Genomic DNA, 22,877 nt, shown 5'->3' with positions numbered 1-22,877 from the left:
CGACAGTCTTATCAAATTCCGTTATATTTACAACGATGCGTGAACAAAACAGACATTATAAATAAAATAGTCAAAATATGGGTACAGCAATCATCACTGTGTTACAATATCAAAACAAACAAGTATTTACAAAAAAAGCACAAAAGCATCTATCAAATTAAAAACCACATTCATTGCTTCGCGTGTCTGACGTCAGAAAATGTAAACGTCACATAAGAAAAAAGTTTGTCATTCAATGTTTATTCAAAACAATTTTATAATTTCACATGGGGAATGTTGGTATACAGGGTTAAAAAATCAAAAGTTATGTTAGAATTAATTTCAGAAATAGACCGAGATTTAAAATTGTCCAGAAGTTCTTTAGAATTTTAAAGAATCCACATATGGTAAATACCACTACGCGAGTAAAATAAATTTGTCGTTTGTCGTTCAAAGTATTTTCAAATTTATAATAGAACAATAACATAATGACATATAATAGAACAATAACATAATGACGGGATCTTTTAAAGTACAGAGTCACGTTATAAGAACCACGTAAACACAAAAAGTCGCATATACAAAACACACCAGCAAAAATGAAAGATAATACAAACACATTGACGGGATGTATAAGTACCTAGCCACGTCAAATGGATATCACAGAAAACAAACCAAACAGTAAAAGTAATATTAATAATAGAACAAAGACAAAAGAAAGAACAATATTACACGTTGTTAAGATGATAAACAACGTCAGTATGCAGAATCTATACTTCAAGACCATCATGTATTATTTGTGAAGTTGATACGGAATATTTATCAACAAGGTCTTGGTACCTTCCGATGAACTTTTTTAGAAAAAGGACGAGACGTTCTTTGACATACCCCTGGTTCATCAACTTTCTGCTCAGACACTGGTGACGTTTTACAAAGTCTGAGTAGGAGCTGCAAGCTCTTGAATATCGAATAAGTTGGGAAATGTATATCCCATATGCAGGTGAAGTTGGTATATTGCTACTAAGGTGGGGGAAATTTATAATTTTAAAACTAAAATCGTCTCGTTTGTCATAGATTCTGGTACTGAGATGACTGTGTATGTCAAATTCGAGATATAAGTCTAAAAATGAGGCGGAGGAAGCCGTGTCTGTTGTTTCTTTAATTTCTAGTTCTGGGGGATATATTAATGGAACCCAATCAGAAAAGTTCGGATTGTTAATGGAAAGAACATCATCAATATATCTAAAAGTGAAATTAAATAATCTGGCTTCTTTGATCTTCTTGTTTTTGACAAGTGTCTGAAGGAACTCCGACTCATATGAAAATAAGAAGAGGTCAGCAAGGAGAGGCGCACAGTTCGTTCCCATAGGAATGCCGACAATTTGTTGAAAAAGTCTACCTCCAAATTCAACAAATATGTTGTCGATAAGAAACTCCAGCATACCGACCACCCGTTCTTCTGTGTAGCATGTTTTACCCTTTTGTTCACTATTAACAAAATATACCTTATGATATCCCAAAGTAATAAATTTATAGCGTATGCTACCATTTTTATGATGAAAGGCATTGTGGATTATTTCTTTCAAGCGATTTTTCAATTTCACATGGGGAATGGTGGTATACAGGGTTGAAAAATCCAAAGTTTTGATAGAACTAATCTCAGAAAAAGACCGAGATTTAAAATTATCTAGAAGTTCTTTAGAATTTTTAAGAATCCACATATGGTTAATACCACTACGCGAGTAAACAGTTTCACAGTATTTCTGAAGACCCTCTTTCACTGCGGACAGAATTTTAGTCAATCTAATGGACAATTCTTTAGTGGAACATGCAGATGAGCCGGCAATGTACCGTTGTTTGTAAGGAATTTTGTGGAGCTTAGGTATCCAATAAAAAAAAGGTAAGTCCTCCGATTTGGTGTTCAATGTAATGTTCATTGAAGCCATGAAGGACTTATGATTTGCTAAAATCTCATCCTTGTCAAATGATATGTCTTTGTATGTGGGATTACCTGAGTGCTCATTTATTCCTAATTCTTTTACAAGACATTCGTAGTAATACGATTTACATATAAAGACAATATTAAAAAAAGATTGTCCCCTTTCCGAAAAATTATGCTATCGGTGCGGGAAAGAAGGTCATATACAAAGAGATTGTCAGGCTGGTGATCAAGAAATGTATGGTGACTATGTACATGACATTCAAGAAGGCAGAGACGCCAATAAAGATGACTCGTTTACCGAGGATAATAACACAGAGGAAGTTATTGTTGAACTAAACAAAACAACTGAAAGTGTGTTTGAAAAAAAACCCGCTACACTCCCAAATTCTCAAAAGTAATATTTGGTGCATCTAATTGCAGTCGCCTTAGAATTCAGGACCCAAGTGTAAATATTAAAGCGGTATCAGGCACCACTCTTGATCAAATTGACAAACTTGTTTGTCAATCTGAAAATATAGTGAATTCTGACAATGTTACTAATGTGATTTTATCTATCAAATGACATCAGTAAGCACAGGAGTGACACCGAGCAAATAACGGCAATCCTTACGACATGCATAGATACAGTAAAAATCAAATATCCAAATGCACGCATTGGCATCTGCAGTATTCTACCAAGAAGAGGTAAGGGTACCTCTATACAAGCATTAAATACAGCAGCAAGGTCTGTCAATAGCTTTACACAAAAACTCTGTGTAAAAAGTCAAGTGCTGAAATACATTGACCTATGGGACGAATTCCCTCCGAACAAAACACCATACCGAGTGGGGTTCATATCAGCAAGTCCGGAACAGAATTGGTAGAAAATATATTCGAGGACTTTATAAATTCAGAGTGTGAAGGTGAATATCAAACCCCGAGTAAAAAACGTAATCGAATTTCAAGTTCCACTCCTGGCTCAAGCGAGAAGCAAGTAACCAAGATGCCCAAATCATATTAACTAATTATTTACAATATATATAGTACATGATTTTTTATTGTAGCCGAAATCTAAATTGCTATAATGCATCTGTATAATTCAACTTTGTCAACAATATTAAAAATCAATGCTATTTTTAAACAGCTTGTAAAATTTCTATGTTTATTTTTACTTACATATACACACGTGGGCTATGTCCTGAACTACGACCCTTTAATGTAAAATTGACAAATATTTCAAAGAATTGTTGTAACTGTATGTTCACCAACGTAAACTACACTATGAAATTAAAAAAGTCATTAATTAATTTAATAGTGAATTATTATGTATAAATTTGCTTGAAAAGTAATTTCCATTATCACTATATTATTTGATGAAAATGTTATACTTCGTCCATATATATATTGTATTCTGTTATATTATATCGTATTATTATTACTATTTTTGTTTACTCTTATTTGCTTGATTATGCTTATTTTTCTTGCTTGCTTTATTATGTGCCACTATAGATAATATATGTAAATGCCTGTCAATCCATGATGAATAAAAAAATAAATTATAAAAAAAAAATGAAATTACAAATGTGTTGTCAAATAGTAAAGTATAACAACATGTTTATTTACCATGTTGACCGAAGAAAACAAAATTTCCATGATTATTTTTAGTAACCAATGTGGGTTTCGGCTTTGATCACAAGTTGGAAAAATGAATGAAGGTGTTTATTTATTTACAGTTAAAAGAAGCAGTTACGGGCGTATGCTCACGGTGTCATAGTTATGTACGAACATAATGAAACGATTGTAATTGTGTGAGACTTTCTATTCATATATATTTGTGTATAAATACTTTTTACATATATGTAGCACGTATAAAGAATGAACAAATCAAAGCATTATTTCACCATAACTTTGTACTATGTCAATATCAATTGTTAGTTTACATATCAATGGAATGGTAGTCAATAAAAAACGAAATGCCGTTTTCTATTGGTGTAAAAAGAAAAATATTGACGTAATATGCTTGCAAGAAACACATAGCTCCAGCGATGTCGAAACGAAATGGAAAAATAAATGGAAGGGGGAAAGTTTTTGGAATCATGGATCAAGTAATTCAAAAGGGGTAGCGATTCTTTTTTCAGAAAAAATTAAATTTGAAATCACTGAAACCGGACATGATAGGAATGGTAGAACAATTTCTGTACATGTTAAAACACCAGGTAATAACGGGATTTTTATTTACAATATTTATGCTCCCAATTTGGCTGGTGACAGAAAATTATTTTTTGAAAAATAAATACTTATTGATAACAATAATAGAAATATCGTTCTTGGGGATTTTAACTGTGCTCTTATAAAAAATTCAGATCGAAAACCGGTGCCTTTTCGAGACGACATAGGATCGCTTGAATTAAAAACATTTGTCGAGCATAATGAGTTAATAGACGTGTGGAGAAAGCGATACCCTAAAGACAAACAATATACTTTTTGCCGGGGTAACTCAATGTCACGAATTGATTATATCTTTATAAGTAGTGAGCTTCAATATAAATCGCAACAGGCAAAAATAGTTTATTTTCCGTTCAGTGACCACGACGATGTGTTCATGAAATTAAAAACAAATGAACCAGAACGCGGTCCGTTATTCGTTCGGATTTATTAAGAAATACGTTCGAAAGCTTTTGGGGAAAGAAACTGGAAATTGAAAAAAAATCAGTTCGAAAATAATCTTGAATGGTGGGAGGAAACTAAGATAAAAATAAAAAGTATTACTATAGAAGTGGCAAAGCAGTTAAACGTTACAGAAAAACAAATAAGAGAGTGGGGAAAAAGTTGAATAATAATACAGGAACCGATCTTATCAATAATGAAAACGAATTAAATAATTTGAAAGTTAGAATAAAAGGTTATTATGACAAAAAAGCTGAGGCAGTCAGAACTAGGTCTAAGTTTAATGGTACGAGAAAGGCGAAAAATCTAAAGGGTACTTCTTTAATCTCGAAAAAAAGAGGGGCGCAGAAAAATTATGGACTAGAATAAAATGTTCAGACGGAAAGTATAAAGATGATATAGAATCTATTTTAGAAGAACAAAAGAATTAAATAAAAAGCTGTACGGAGGTTTTGAAATCAAGAGATCTTACATTTACGGTAAAAGTTTTAATTATTAAATCCTTTGTACTGTCTGTGATTGGATACGAAATTGAAATGAGAGGTATCCCAGATATATACAAAAAACAAATAAATAATATTATATGGTCCTTTATATGGGACGGGAAAACAAACCAAATCGCAAGAACAGTGTGCTGTTTACCGAAAGAAAAAAGGGGGATAGGAATGATAAACTTAAGGGACTTTATTAAATCAAAACAGGTGAAAAGTATGTACAGTATTGTTAACTCAAAAACACAAAAATGGAATGCAATAGGTAAGTACTGGTTAACGTCACTAGACGAAAAATATGATACAGACTTGTTTATATGTTCTTGTTCGGACTCTAGAGGTTTTAGGCAAATACAAATGTCTAAATATTATAAAGAACTTTTAATTTCCTGGACTGTTTTACAGAAAACCCAAAAATCTGTCACGTAAGAGGACCTTTTAGAAGAAAATATATTCGGCAATTGTAAATTCAAGTTCAAGGGCCATGCCTTATATTATGCAAATTTTGCCTCCAGTGGAATAAAAAAAATAAAAGATATATGTGACTGAAACAATAAATCCTTTAAAACTTCTTTTGATATTTTTAACAACCTTAAAGATAAAAGGAACTGGATAGCACAATAACGCCACATTAAAGCTTCGTTAACACCTCAACAAATTGACGTTTTAAAAACAGACTCTATCATACAAAGTCATTCTGATAGACCTATGAAAATAATAAATTCTTGTCAATTTACAAAAAATGGAGTTGTCGTTGATGCCAAAAAATTATGCCTTAAAGATATTAGATACTTTTATGAGAATAATACAACTCCAAATAGTCAGTTTAAGTGGACTTTACATTTTGGGAAGGAACTACCATGGGGAGATATTTGGGACACTTTGAATAAGAATTTAGCTAACAGGAAAACTGAACAACTTCAATGAAAGTTACTTTATAATATAATTTACACGGAAGAAAAATTACAAAAAATGAATCGCTCAAACGGAAGTGTCACTTTTGTAATGAAAAAGAATCACTATTTCATCTTTTTATTTACTGTAAACTGGTGGAAGACGTTTGGCTGAAATATTTTGAGAAAATATGGGAATTTTGTTCAAAATTGAGTATCGAAAAATTACAAAAATCGGAAACGAGTATCATTTTGGGTGTCATAAATGCAGATACATCTTATTCTCAAATTCTAGATACGGTGCTTCTAATCACGAAATAGGTTATTTGGAAAACTAGAAACATCGCAAAATATCAAAAGAAAGGGATAAGTAAATATATGATTTTCAATTTGATAAAACATGAAATGCAATTTTGGCTCAAATATCTTAAACCAAATACGAACAATGCAGCCTTTTCTACTATGTGTGACATTTTTTGTATATAAATATATATTTTTGCGTCGTCAGGTCAGTGTAATGACCTCTTTAATACTGAATAAATTTTCATATACATTGCTCTCAACTCCCTATATGTATTTTCTATTGTGTATGTAAATTATGTATATTATATAATTGTAACAAGACATGTTGTATCAACCGGTACATATTATAAACAAATATTTACTCACCATATCTTTGAAATTAATCCTTTTTGGGAAACAAAATTTAAATCCAACTTTTATGAATGAACTACACATTTCCACGTGGCAAAAGATCACTCGACCAGAAAATTTAATGTTATAAAAATTGACATAACAAAAGAACGGGTTGATGTGCTAAATAAAATTGAAACTGCTTAATAAATACAGGTAGCTCTTGTGAGAAAAAAATACAGATAGAATGAATACTTTATTCAAATGATTATATATGGTGTGATGTATAAATATATAGATAGATAATAATTACATGTACATGTACATTTGTACAAGGATAGATGATATTTTAAAGATAGATGTTAATCATTTATAATGGGATTTTTTTTTTCTCATTTGCTTTTCCCCCGACAAATGAAACTGTAATAATCGGGGCCCCTTAGTTGCTTCCCTGAGCAACTTAGGGTTGATGTAACAGGTGATTATTAATAAAATACTTATGTTTAAAAAAAAAAAAGGTCATGCCATGGCGACTCAACTTGATGCGATGTATTACTATCTTAATATATAGATATAAGGAGATGTGGTATGAGAGACAACTCTCCATCTAATTCACAATTTGTAAAAGTAAATCATTATAGGTCAAAGTACGGTCTTCAACACGGAGCCTTGGCTCACACCGAAGCTATAAAAGGCCCAAACATGACTAGTGTAAAACCATTCGAACGGGAAAACCAACGGTGTAATCATATAAAAAACGAGAAACGAGAAATACTTGTACATGAAAATCAAGCACAATCACTCCAGTGAGGGGTTCAGTATCATACCATCATAACATATATGAGAAGAAAATAATCCGTATCATGCACACAACTGGTTTTAGAATAAACGTGTTTATTTCCGGTGCACAGAACCTATAAGTGAATCAATATTAATACCAAAATATGCCGTCTTTAATGAGGGGTTTTGCTTATGTGATTACTTGGCTGTCTTAGTGATTATTTTATTACTAGACAAAATATTTCATGTTTTTTTTTTATTATCTACGGTCTTCAACACGGATCATTGGCTTACACCGAACAGCTAGCTACAAAGGGCCCCAAAAATGACAAGTGTAAAACCATTTAAACAGGAAAACTTACGATCTAATCTATATAAAAAACGAGAAACACTTATGTACCACATCAACCACTGAACATCAGGTTCCTGACTTAGAACAGGTGCAAAAAATGCATCGGGTTTAACTGCTTTAATCGGCGCAAACCTTCACCCAACCTGAAACAATAGTGTCACATCACAACATAGAAAGTCACACTATAAGATATAATAAATTGAAATGGCTTATTTCAATCAAAATTTATATTAACAAAAACAAGTGAACATACAATGAAAGAATCAATTTGATCTATGGCACAATGTTAATACCAAATTAATAAAACAAGGAGGTTAGATGTAAAACGATATCAGAAGGACAACCATAACCTTAGACAAATTACCGCCAAGTACAAACACATATATTAGAAAATTAATACTTATGTTGTTCATAGTACGAAAACAGAAGTGAAAAATTATTGTCATACCAAACACCTTTCAAAGGGGGAAAATATTAAAAATAGTGAGTCGAAATATAAATAAGTAAACAGTAAATAACAAAAATGCATTACAAATTGTATCAACAGGTCAAATTAACACGAAAGTACGATTAAAAAGTACTCGTAGTTACTGAAAGCTAGTTAAAAGCCAAAATCAATTAATAATTAAAAATTTTAAAAAATCATGCATCAGAGACTAAAATCAACTAAAACGTATCTCATGGATTTAGTGTTTTAAAACATGAAGAATCAAAGAAGACATGACTTATGCAATGCCGGCAGTAGGATAGTCAGGAGTTAACCTTTTTATAAATAAGTTTAAGGTAATGCTTTCTGACTATTTTGATCGTAGCGTCACTGATAAGTCTTATGAAGACGAAACGCGCGTCTTGCGTATCAAATTATAAGCCTGGTACCTTTGATAACTATTTACAACACTGGGTCGATGCCACTGCTGGTGGACATTTTGTTCCCGAGGGTTTGACCCGCCCAGTCGTCATAATTTCGGTGTTGACATGGATATCAATTATATGGTCATAAATTACCGTAGCCGAATTTGGAATAACTTTTTTGAATAAGGGTCTTCAGTGCTATTCAACTTTTACTTGTTTGGTTTTCTTACTATTTTGATCTGAGCGTCACTGAGTCTTATGTAGACTAAACGCGCGTCTGGTGTATCACATGATAAGCCTGTTGCCTTTGATAACTATTCACATCACTGGATGGACGTTTCGTTCGCGAAGGTACACAATGTATCACCCGCCCACTAGTTAGCACTTCGGTGTTGACATGCATATCAATTATGTGGTATTTTTTATAAATTAGCTGTTTGCAAAAGAATGTATATTTGATATACAAAGGATTTTCTTATCCCAGGCACATATATTACCTTAGCCGTATTTGGCACAATTTTGTTTTTGCAATTTTATGTCCTCAGTGCTCTCCAACTTTATACCTGTTTGGCTTTCTAACTTTTTGTATCTGAGCGTCGCTGATGAGTCTTATGTAGACGAAACGCGCGTCTGGCGTATCAAATTATAAGCCTGGTACCTTTGATATATATTTACACCACTAGGTCGATGCCACTGCTGGTAGACGTTCAGCATCTATAGGCTAACTATATATAGATAAAGTTATTTTTTTATCGGAAATGAACAAATATCCCCAAAAAAAACGTCTGAAAAGAATACAAATTTAGTTATATATTAATTTGCGGATGATAAAATTGATATTTGTGCCTATGTAAACTATATTTAAAGATCAAATTACAACATTGGTAAGATAACCTTTACTAATAAGTTTTTTTAAAGGTTCGATGATTTTACACGGATTACAAAGTGATTTTCGCGCTTTTAGTACAATATTACCGTAATATTTAGTATGTGAAATACCGTTTTTAATAAGTTTTAATAGATACAGCCAATATAACTAATCAAATCTGTGTATCTATGAAAGATGCATGAATGTGTAAGTTTACATGATTCTTTACCTTATATACTGCTAATACATACATTTACTTAGCAGAAGAATTATATAAAAAAAATCAGTATTACAATTAGCTATTAAAGTTTTCAATTTATGAAGGAAACATTTGGGAATTTGCTTGAAATTGATGATTAGGGCAATAAATAATATAAGGAGTCATTCTACTCTTTAAGGCCTTCAAGATATTTAATAATTAGTCCTGAAAAGTTGAGCAATATACACTTTATTTTCTCTATGATCAACTGATCATGGAACACGTATAGGAAAATATTTGAAGATAATAACTGTTTTTCTGCAGCTATCATTGGTTTTAAATAATTAGGCAAACGCTTCAATTTTTATAAAATTTATCAAAAGGAGCTCTGACTACAAAATATTTAGCCAAAATATAAATCTTCAGAAGGGAAGTTTTTGGAAAAAAATTACAATAAATTCTAAGTGATGACAAGTGAAGACTCACTTTGACATTAGGTAACATTCGGCAGATGCCAAAAATTTAACTTTCATTGCATGAATGTTTGAAATGGTGAAAATAGCGTCAATAAGTTTTGAGGATTTGGTCTCTCTAGGTCCTTTTCAACAACTTTCCGTATTCCCCTTTCTTCTTCGCTAGAATATGCTAGATTGAGAGCTGAATAGCTCAGGTTGATGGCTGTCAGTTTTTTACACATTGTCTTTGATAATATGTTTTCCTTCACAAGACTTTAAAGTGATGGCAAATTAGTTGCTGCAACTTTTAAACTTGCATGGGGAAAAAGCATTATTAGCTAACTACAAAATTGCTTGTATCTTGATTTCTTCTTTGATTTCATATGGAATAAACAGTTTATGAAAACTGCTAACATCATCCATAGCATTACTGCATCTTGCTGAAAGAACAATGTCATATAAGTTTGTCGACCATTACCTCTAGATCCAGTGACTTAAATTAAATAGAAGTTTTCAATGTTAAATGTACGCTTAGATAAGATTGACTGGAACAACTTGAGATGAACTAATGACATTTGCTATATTTCATATTAAATTGACAGCATTTTTATTGCATTAGACATGTTAGACATCATATCGGGTCATATGGTATAGCTGATTTTAAACTCGCCATGGTATCAGCTATCTTTTTAATGATAATTTGTTTGTCTAGATCTTAAAAGATATTGAATTTTTTTCTTAATATTTTAGTTAGATTTCTCATGGTTTTAACTGAATCTCGTCATGAGAAGAATGATGACTTCGAATTGAAGAATCCAGGGTATCTGGTTCAATATTTTGACTTTACCCCTTCTGAAGGTAAAAAATAAGTGAAATTGTCATTTAAAATGTGTGTGACGCGTATGGATATTCTAAATCTGTTCGTTTCAAGATGGTTATCAGTATTTGCAATTTAATGTTTCTAAAGGAATTGCATGTAGACTTAAAGTATATAATTTTCAATTATTTGATAGGATCAGCACGCGAACTTTTAAAAAGATTTGTTTTGGCTGGAATCGACGTAAATCAACAAACCGTGTCTGGAACATATCCCATATTTTTGGCTGTTTCTAGTGGTGCAGAATATGTGATTAAAGTTATGTTAGATAAAGGAGCAGATGTTAATGTCGTGAATGAGTATGGAAACACACCATTGGTTGAAGCCATCTTTCATTATTTAGATGATATTGTACAACAACTTCTACATTCCGGAGCTAATGTGAACCAAATCTGCAAAGAAAAAACTCAACTTCGCACAGACAACATTAACAGAACAGGTAAGAATTTGAACTATGCCGAGTGCAAATAAAATAGAACCCATTTATAAGCATGCCTCTGTTGATTTTGCATTTCGCAATATGCAACTGAACTTATCAATCAAACTGTTTTGATTAAGATACCCATTCATCATCTAAGAGAATTTTGACCAACAAATAATATCCGAAAATTGATATAACGAGCGATACTGTAGTTTATTTGACTTATTCCTCAAACAGCATCTGCCATCACACCAGCGGAAAATTGTTAAAAACAAACTTTTTAAAAATCGAAAACAGATTGAATAAAGCAGCGGCCTCAAAGTCATAAAAAGATTGAAAATACCCCAAATAAGTGGAATCACAAGCTCCACACATTAAACATTAACTAAATACCTGGACTGCAGAATAGCACGTCTTCTTAATGGGCAGAACACATTTGTTTGCCCTTGTCCTAAGTCATGAACATGGGGTTCTGTGGTCGTCGTTCATTGATGTGGTTTAAGTGTTTCTCGTTTTTTTATATATATAATAGACCGTTGGTTTTCCTGTTTGAACGGTTTCACACTAATCATTTTTGGGGCCTTTTATAGCTTGCTGTTCGGTGTGAGCCAAGGCTTCGTGTTGAAGACCATACTTTGACTTATAATGGTTTACTTTTACAAACTGTGACTTAGATGGAGAGTTGTCACATTAGCATTCATACCACATCTTCTTATACCTATGGAACACATGAATAACATCACAAGTAAAGGCTCGATTTTTCTAAATTGCCCTACTTTACCTAAGCTCTAAATGTTAAAACAAAAAAGATGTAGTATGATTCCAATAAGTCATCTTTCTACCAGAGACCAGTTAAGATAGGAGTCAACGACAATTAATTACCATACGGCTTTCAACAATGAACAAAACAAATACCGTATAGTCAGCCATAAAAAGACCCCGAAATGACAAATGTGAAACAATTCGAACGGAGAAACCTAATGGCATGATTTATTGACAAAACAATTAACGGAAAATAGTTATGATATACAGCAACGAACGACAACCACTGAAATAAGGCCTACATGGGTCAGGCACGTACAGAATGTGGCGACGTTGAACTAGTTTTCCGGCGCTAAACTATTTCCTAACCTGTGTCAGTAGTGGAACCGTACAACATAGGATTTAACTATAAAAATCAATTGAAAAGTTCCTAACTAATCAAATCGGTTCATAACAGAAAACAAGGACAGGATGTGGCAGAGAATTATACATCCAACAAAAAAAAGACACTAAATACATATCTGGAAGTACTCGCAGTTACTGACACCTAGGAGGTATTGCCCTCATATTGCCCTTTTTTTTGCGTTTTTTTCGACAGTACAAAATCTTCATATAAATTAAATAGACCAAAGTTGGATCATTGTCCCTGAGAAGACTTTTTTTTAAATATTCTCCGAATTAATCGGGATCAATCCTGATCACAATCTTAATAAAAGTCTTAATATAAACTCATCATAGATACTAGGATTTAAATTTTATATTTGTGCCAGACGAGCGTTTCGTCCACATAAGACTCAGTGACGCTTGAATCAAAATGTGTTAAAAAGTATATGAAAGATAGATCTGACCTTTGTTAGTCTATGATTTTTTATTTTAGTTCATTTATATATTTTGGAGTTCAGTATGACGTCCATTATCACTGAACTAGTACACTTTTATTTTTAGGGACCATCTGCAGCACGCCTCTGGGTGTTGCCAATGATTTTTTTTTCAAGTTTCCTATTTTTACTAGGGGAACTATGTTCCTGTGAGGCATTCTTTATCTTCATTGTATTTTCTGTCATTCTGCGACTAGTAAGGTTGCACTTTTTGCTTTTCAATACTTTTTAAACATATGAATAATATATCACCTTCCTTAATGGAAACATTTAATATTATTAGCTTATTAATAATGTATGATGATTTATATTCGACATTGTTTTTTTACATAATTCAATGCAATCTTTCCGAATTCTTTGTTTTCATTTATGTTAATTTAGTTTTTCTTTTTATAGGTTATACTGCATCCCATCATCGTGTTTTGAAGTCTATGGAAGATATGGAAGACACTTCCAATCATAAGTTTAAGAGCTGTATACTGACGAAAATAATAAAAAGTCGGCAAATGATATTAAAGAAGAAACGAGATTTTGTTGGCTTACTTTTGGAGTTTGGAGCTGATCCTAATTTCGAAAAATCCGGACACGATTCATGTCTTATGCACGCTGTCCAACAGGGTGATCCTGTATTGGTAAAGACTCTACTTAATGCAAAAGCAGACATTAATCATATTGGAAACAAGGGATATACAGCTTTGCATATCTATTTCTTGAATAGTATGCATAGATCAGGTAAACCTTAAAATATAATCATAGATCTTAATGAATAACTTTTTGCTAGGACTGCAAACTATAGGTTTTAGTAGAAGGGATAACCGAAATTGAACTGTTGACATCTACTTACCTTTTAGTTTAAACAGTATTTATTAATGAAAAATTACATGAATAAAATATTACAATACAATGTTAGATAAAGTTCAAATATGGGATTCGGAAACAAGTTTGGAAAAACTTATATAAATCCGTCTACTTACCTTTTCTTCGTTGGATAATATTTTCGAATTCTATGGTTGGTTTATCATAAACTTTGTCCGAAATAATCGTACATACACACAAGTAGTGTTAGTAGAAACGAAAATTTAAAACACTCCTTAATTTTTCTGCTGCTTTGGAAGGTGGCAAAGTAAACTTCCAAAGTCAGGAAGGTGTTGTTCAGTAGTTGTCGTGTATGTAGTTCATACATGTGAATGTTTCTTGTTTCTCATTTTTTATATAGATTAGAATGTGTTTCATAATTGTTTGAATTGTTTAACATTAGTCATTTTGCGGTCCTTTATAGCCTGATCTTCGGTGTGAGCCAGAGCTCATTGTTGAAGGCCGTAATTTGACCTATAATGGTTTACTTTTACCAATTGTTACTTCGATGGAGGGTTGTCTCATTGGCACTCATACCAAATCTTCTTATATCTTTAGAAGTTAAGTAAACTCTTTATTCTGGTAAACTTATCGATCCTTTAAGTAAACTTATTCTAAAAGGTTACTAATTGAACACTGTAATTAGCACATCTTATTTTGGAATTTTGGGTCCTCAATGCTCGTCAACTTTATAAGTGTTTGGATTTCTAACTTTTTTTATCTGAGTGTCACTGATGAGTCTTATGTAGACGAAACGCGCGTCTGGCGTATCAGAATATAGGCCTGGTACCTTTGGTAACTATCTGACGTTTTTTTTTTCAAATTTAGATATATTGTTTTCTGTGACTAGATGAAGGTCAAGTACAATTTACACGACTTGAGCTTTCCCCTGCTTGAATCTTTCATATATTTTGATTGAGTTATTGCCCTTTGAACAGAAATTAATTAGATTTTGTATAGATAGTCTTTCAATGATTATATCTGTTGAATTAATTAGTCAGGAGTGGTCAAAAATTTCTTTATAACTATTGTTTTTGAAGTCATGTGTGTTTTGAAGGTAGATAACACAGTTGGTATGTGGTATTTTATTTTTTGTTGTGTGCATTAATTTTTACTTGATCCTGTTTGTGATGTGGATTCAGATTTCCAAATATCATTTTCATTAGATTATAATCTATTTTTATTCAGGGATATATTTCATTACATTACATTGTATAGATACAGTTGGTGACATTGATAGATACGTTGCAGATCTATTTTAGTTTGTGACCAAGGAAAGAAAAAAATATTGGGAACTATTAACTATATTTGATTATAATATGAAAACATCATATTTAAGTTTAGTGAACTATTTTGTTAGTGATTAAATCAAATGTATTAAATTTACATTACTGGTTCATTTCAATAAGTTTGAGTTATTTCCCTTTGACCAGAATTATTATTAATATTGATTTAATAATTAGTAAATTAAAAGCAAACCAAATATTATTGTTATATACATATGCACTTTTGTGGATCTACAATCTGTCGATTCCTGTATCTTGGTATAGCACAAGGCCATGTTTTTCTCTGACTGTTTGTGACTCTTTATATTAAATCGATTGTATGTTGGATGTGTACTGATTGATAATTTAGTCTTAACTGCATGAATTTTTTAATATTTGTTATTGACTTTGAACTAGCTGTCAGTAACTTCGAGTACTCTCAGATCTGTATTAAGTCTCTTTTTGCTGTTGAGATGTACAAGAACCCGGTCACGTCTACACTTTGATTTTGTTATATATATTTCTATTTGTATCCATCTGATGAGTTAAGTCTTTATCAACTGATTTTTATAGTTCGTTCTTATGTTGTACTGTTACACCACTATTCCAGGTTAGGGGGGGTGTTGTTCAGCCAACATGTTTAACCACGCCACATTCTGTATGTGTGTGCCTGTCCTAAAACATGAGCCTATTATTCAGTGGTTGTCGTTTGTTATGTGTTACAAATTTGTTTTTTTGTTCCTTTTTTTTTTGTACATTAATTAGGCCGTTAGTTTTCTCGTTTGAATTGTTATAGGGCCTTTTATAGCTGACTATGCGGTATGGTATGGGCTTTGCTCGTTGTTGGAGGCCGTACAATTACCTACATACAATTATGGCCCGCTGATGAGTTGATTATTCAAAATTGTCAACCCGAGTAAGGGTTATTCCACGAGGGCTTTAGCCCGAGGGGAATAACTTTTACTCGGGTTGACAATTTTGGATAATCACCTACTCAATGGGCCATAATTGTTTTATTATACCGAACGAACAGTTTCAATTAAAAGTAAAATATTGTAACAGCTAGATTGTCGAAGCGCTAACGTTAGAAACTTTTTTGTGTCTATTGACATTTCGTGTATGTACAACAAAAGAGGGACGAAAGATACCAGAGGGACAGTCAAACTCATAGATCGAAAACAAACTGACAACGCCATGGCCAAAAATAAAAAGACAAAAAGACAAAAAAAGTACAGATGACACAACATAGAAAACTTAAGACTAAGCAACACGAACCCCACCAAAAACTGGGGGTGATCTCAGGTGCTCCGGAAGGGTAAGCAGAGCCTGCTCCACATGTGGCACCCGTCGTATTGCTTATGTTATGACAAATCCGGTAAATAGTCTAATTCGGTAGGTCACATTCGTAAAAAGGGAAGGGTATTGTAGTTACGACATAAGGAACATATCCGATATCATCTGTGAAACGGTTATTCCATAACGGTCAACCAACTCGTGATGGCGTCCGTAAAATTTACGAAGGGATGATTTCAACTTCACCTTAAATTTGTCTCTTCGATTTATACCAAATAATTTTCATTTTATTGCAAGGAAGGACGAATAACCCTAGAAATTTAAACCAGCGGTGAATAATCCTATTATTCACCGGCGAATAACCCTTTTGAGTTGCTTGATTTGTACACGAGTTTTCTTCCATAAAAAAGACGTCACAGACGTAAAAAGGTAGATTCTTTCTGTAATATATAGATGGCCCTGAAAAGGACCGTTTACAAGAGATATCGTCGACACTAGATGAATTCCCAAACTTGTTTGGTCTTGTTTCTTCGTCACTTGATGGGCTTCCTGCATGTTTCACCCGCCATACGAATCGATTAAATGGGTGAAATTACAGAGACAGATGAGTTTTCTGGTATCTGGGATATAAGATCTCGAAAACACGTAGCTTGTGAGTTCAGACACTGATACATTTTATTAAACAACCAATTATAAGTAATGGTGACAAACTACAATTGTTTTAAATTCATGTACCTACAGTTCGAAAACTCTAATGACTCTAACTAGATATGAGGGAGGTCAATAAATCGTTTACCTTTTTTTTATCATTATCTGTTCTCAAAATGATTTTTATGATGTATGAAATTTGCAAAACAATAACTCGAATACAGATTACAATTGAATGTGTTATAATACCCATTACATACGATTTGCAAACATTAATTAATAGTTCCTATTGTTTGGATACATGTCTAAAGTTGAAAACTGTGTAAATATCATAACTTCTAGATATTCTTTGGTCGTTGTTCGGTGTTTGTGATAATTCCTTTACACTTTAGGAAATTTTTTGGTCGTTGGGATATCTGTTTTTGACGAACAGACCAAATGCATAGAATAAAAACCCAATTTATTTTATGTTCTTTTTAAAAACAATCAAAGATCAACGTTCTTTCTCATTTGAAATCTGGCAATGCATGAAAAACTAAAATACGTTTGCTTTTAAACCACTTTCAAAAGAAGGAGATTTTGCTGGTAGAATTAACCTTTTATATCATTTTTACTATGGAACTTATTCAGCAAACTAGATAGGGTAATTATAAACAACTTATGATAACAATATAATTTTATTAACACAAAAACTAACATTTTCTAATATCAGTTTATATATTTACAAGAAAAAGCATTATGCAGAAAACTACTTGAACGATCAGTAATTCTTGAATTTGAAGAAGATGATTCGTCCATTCTTCAAACTTTGCTTGAGTATGGTGCACCAACTAACGTATCGTGCACTGATGGAGACTTGCCAATTCACATAGCTGTTTCAAATTGCACGACATATAATGCATTTGAAAGTAATGTAGATGATATAATTTCGATGATTGATTTAACGAAAGATTTAAATGTACCAGACAAGAAGAAAAGTACACCATTTCTAGATATCATCAAGTTTTGCAACCTAGACGTTCTAAAGAAGATGGTGGAACTAGGAGCTGATGTTAAGTCAAAAGGAACTAATGGAAACACTGCTCTTCATGTTGTCGTGGGTAAATTGCGTTATTATATGAATATATATGTTACCACTTCATCAAGTATGATACGATATTTATCCATTCGAGACAGTTAAATTTTCATTTTTTATTTGTCCAGAGTGGATAGATATCGTATTGCACGAGATTTTGTGATATAATATGTTTCTCTAATTATTTTTTAGATGATAGCAGACTGTCATTATCCTTCTTTTTGAATGATCTGCAAAAAAAAGTTCTTTCTATGTGACGTCAGACAAGGTTGCCTTTTTTCATGAAGTCACAATAAGAATTTCAGAGTAAAATAAAAAAAAATTGACGTCATAAATGAAATTTAAATCAAAGGAACCACACGTTGAATAAATAAAAATAATAGATCAGGAAAAGTATAAATCGAGTAAAAACTTCGGATAATTAAGTGAACGTTTGCTTTTTCAATAAAAAAAAAACCCTTCATTTACAAATTGAAAACAAATAAACCTCTTTTTAATACTAGGGAGGTTTAAAATTAAAATTCGGATATAGAAAGTTTGAGTGTAATGGAACGACAATTAAACTTCAAAGGGGAATCATGGTTTTTTCCTTAAAAAATATTCTGATCCCAAATTTGAAAAAGGAAAAAAATAGTGTGGTCAATCGGATGACTAAAAAAATCAAGATTTTCCCCATACCTTTAAAATAATTATTTCTTTTTTATATCTTCAGTAATTTCACCAGAGCATGTTTGCACAATCACAAAAGGTTCATTTGTCTTTTGTCATTTCATTATCTTTGTGTATACTCGACTTAATGAGCCAAACTCTTACCAATTGATTTTTTCATTTTATTCGCATGTATAAATTTGAAGATGTGGTATGAACGTCAATGAGACAACTCTCCATCCAAGACACAATGTGTAAAACGTAAACAATTATAGATCAAAGTACGGCCATAAACAAAGATACTTGGCTCACACCGAACAGCAAGCTATAAAGGGCCCCAAAATGGGTAATGTCAAACAATTCAAACAGGACAACCAACACAGACAAAAAAATACGGGATGCTTGAGTGTTCAGAAACATGTTTAACCTCGTTTCACAACAATTATGAGGATATCCCTATCTAGAAATCCTATATTTATGAAGTGCTGTTGCTTCTTATTGCTTTTCGTTTGATATATATGTTTTATCTGGATTTATTACTCTCGCTATCAACTTTTCCACTTCATCCTAAATACCTTTCTCTATGTTCAAGCGTTACTTATTGTGGAAAACAACTTACAGTTATTAAAACCCTTGTCCTTTTGTTTTTGAAGATAATTGCCTAATTGTATAAACATTACGTTTAACGTAAAATTATTGAAGTGTGTGATCGAACGTTACGTTCATTTCTTAGGACCAAACATTTAATCAACCAGTTAAAGAGCAGATAGTTTATGAACCAGGGTGATGTCAAAGAACTTATCGTTCTTATTTTCAAAAAACGTTCATCGGAAGATACCAAGAACGTGTATAAACTCAACAAATTATACATGATGGTATTGAAGTATAGATTCTAGATGATGACTTTGTTTATCATCTTAATAACGTGTTATACTGATCTTTTATATGTCGTTGTAAATTTTTAACCTTTACTGTTAAGTCTTTTGTTAAGTTATAAACTTTTTGTGTGGCTGGTTACTTATACATCCCGCCATTGTGTTTTTGAGCTATGGTCTTTTTTGTTTTCTTGTCTGTCATTTTTGCCTATGTTTTTGTTTGTCTATATGACATTTTGTTTTTCCAGTTTTTACATATTTGTTAGTTTTATAGTGATAAAGATTATAACACAATGTTAAATGCTGTTCCCCTTCTTTTGACATTTTTACCTGTTATGTCTGTTTGTATCTACACACGTTGTTGTCAATATAATTGAATAGTATGCACCTGTCATACAAGTAAGAGGTTTTGCTAAATATCAACTCAGGTGTAATCCATCTTTTTCTACATGATTAACACCTGTTCCAAGTCAGAAAAATTAAAGTTGTTTTCATTCTTTAGATGTGTTTGCGCTTTTCATTTTGCCATGGATAAGGGACTTCCCGTTTTCAATTTTCCTGGGAATTCTGTATTTTTGATTTTTTACTTTACCCCATTCAAAGCAGAATTTTAACACAGAATATGTTGTTAAATACATATATGTCAGTACCGAAGCACTGACCACTGATTTGTTAATATCTTCGTGGATTCTCCAGGTTTAAACTGCATAGCCTAAAGCTTTGACTTTTCAATTTAGAACCGTAATGTTTAAACTTCACTTTAACAATTTACATTTTTTAAGTCTAAACGCCACTTGTTATATTTAATGCAAACCAAATAGTAAAGGTTCTGGTATAAACCAGACAGAATTGGAACCTATGACATACTCGGATGAACACTCCGAAGAATACCGTGTGGTGTTAGTATAAGCTAAGTTGTATTGAAAAGTGTCAAGTCAAACCATTAAAAACTGTGTCACAACCATGATAAAAAGGATGAAAAAGAACTTAAAACCTGTCAATATTCAACCTTAATAATTATAATCATAAAATTATCTGATCTAATTTTGATGGTATTTATTCTTGACCGAGTGGTCCCAAGACTAAAACACAACTGATTATTCTAACTTTAACCTTATATTCATCCCTATAGAGGAATCTTCTTCTACATAAGAAAATGCCTGTACCTATTTAGGTATATGACAGTTGTTATCCATTCGTTTGATGTGTTTGAGCTTTGGATTTTGCCGTTTGATTAGGGATTTTCCTTTTTGAATTCTCCTCGGAGTTCAGTAATTTTGTAATTTTACTTCAATAATCATCCTCTGTTTTGTGCCTGTTCAATTTAAACAATACCAGTCTTTTTTTTACATTTGCAGCACAATTTCTTAACCCTTTACATAGAACTAACTTTGAACACATGTTCTTCCCTGAATTCATTAAAACAACAGTTATTTTAGGAAGTGAACGTTTCTATTTAATTTATAGTGATGCAAGGTTTGCAAGTACCTATTGATGTTATATAATTAACAGATATGGCTTACTTATTCTCTCCCTGTTCTCAAACTCCTTCGACCATTTTAACGCTTTAAAACGCCGAAAGTAGTAGGAAGTGGATGTCATGTTTGCCATACAAATACCTGGTTCTTCCATACTAGCTTTAATGAAAACCTACTTAGACATATTTTCCTGATTATGGCAATTCCTTTCTTTTTTTGACCATTCTTCTAATCATACGATATGTTGCAAGAACAGACAGTGAAGTCAATGACTAACCTTGTTCAATTAAAAATAACTCTAACTTAAAGATGTTCGCTCCTCTTGTTTTTGAATTTTTGCAAGATATTTGGAATCCTCTGGTTTTATCTATGTAATGTACATTAAAAATTGTGTCCACTAACCCCTTCTTTTCTTTCCATAATTTGATTACATATAGTTTAAAATGGCATTTTTTGAAAATCTTATAAAATCCTTGTTATTTTTCATCGTTTTTGAAAGAAAAAGGTGCCTATGTTAAGTGTATGAAAAATGAGAATTATTTCCCGCCAAATCTTAAAATGGCTTATATCTCGAAAGCAAGCACACGAACCCTTCATTTTTTTCTGCTTTTTTAGTTTCTTTATTTATAAACTATCCATTCATAACAGTCTTTTGAAAAGCTTGTTATTTTGAACAACAGTAGCGATCATCCTTAATTACAGTGGAAACAGTGTTTGAAGTTGTCGCTTTTAACCCGAAATCGATATTCAAAGTATCTTCAATTTTGGCACGGTGTTTTCAAAAATTATTGCATGCATTTTGTTTTTGACAAAAATACAACGATAATTAATATGATATAAGGAACAGCTTAATAGAAATGTAAATATGTATCAGATACTATAAATGGTAGTTCTGACTATTGCGAAACCCCTCCAGTCGAATTGTTCGCATAAAAACCTCGCAATAAATTATAAATGTTTGGTATATAAATTTTGTTTGATCAACGATGACAATAATTATTAATCAATAAACTGCGCTGCTCTACACTATTTGTTATTACCATAACTGTTAGAATTACATGATCTACCTTCTGTTTTTTAAAGAAAAGAAGAAGTTTAGCAAAGATATTGTCTCGTTTCTCTTGCAAAATGGAGCAGATATTAACGCCATGAACGACCCTAAGGAAACGCCATTGATTTTGTGTATGAAAAGAGGATCGAACTATGCAACCGTTGACAACATATCATTCTTGTTGGAAAATGGTGCCAATGCAAATAGTTGTGCCGATGGGTCAAATTCTGCATTATTGGAGGCGATTTCATTTGAATCGTTTCATGTTGCTTCAGCTTTGATAGACCATCAAGCCAATTTAAAACATATTGGAGAAAATGGAAATACAGTACTTCATGCTCTTTTCTCAAAAGGTATCGTATTTGCTCAGGTTTATCAAAGCTAGCATTCAATATCGATTCCATATAAATTTAAAACTCTTTATAGCTTTTGTTACTTCCAATACAAGATGGGATTGGAGTTTTTAGACAGGGTATTTAATCTGTAATAGTTCAAATGCCACTTTTTAACAGCTAGCTAAAAAAAACTTTTCGGAAATGAGCTTTTTAAGCCATGTAAATGTTTTGAAACACGGTACGGTATCGCTACCAAAAATATTTGGGTATTGAAACATTTGTGAATTAATCAGAATAGTCGATGCAGAAACTCGTTCTTTAGGCTA

General features: G+C 32.2%; 1 protein-coding gene across 2 annotated transcripts in view; it reads left to right on the top strand.

Annotated features, from left to right (window-relative positions):
- The window catches only part of LOC127705457 (uncharacterized), a 123,197-nt gene that overhangs the window by 48,781 nt on the left and 51,539 nt on the right, over positions 1–22,877 (top strand). For both annotated transcript variants that reach the window (XM_052209782.1, XM_052209781.1), the window contains exons 6-9: positions 11,104–11,406; positions 13,425–13,760; positions 17,818–18,189; positions 22,249–22,569. In XM_052209782.1, the coding sequence (XP_052065742.1) occupies positions 11,104–11,406; positions 13,425–13,760; positions 17,818–18,189; positions 22,249–22,569 (1,332 nt within the window). The remainder of the gene's footprint in view (positions 1–11,103; positions 11,407–13,424; positions 13,761–17,817; positions 18,190–22,248; positions 22,570–22,877) is intronic.

This window comes from Mytilus californianus, unplaced genomic scaffold (assembly GCF_021869535.1).
Source record: "Mytilus californianus isolate M0D057914Y unplaced genomic scaffold, xbMytCali1.0.p SCAF_6, whole genome shotgun sequence".
NCBI lineage: Eukaryota > Metazoa > Mollusca > Bivalvia > Mytilida > Mytilidae > Mytilus > Mytilus californianus.
This window is presented reverse-complemented; position numbering and strand designations above follow the sequence as displayed.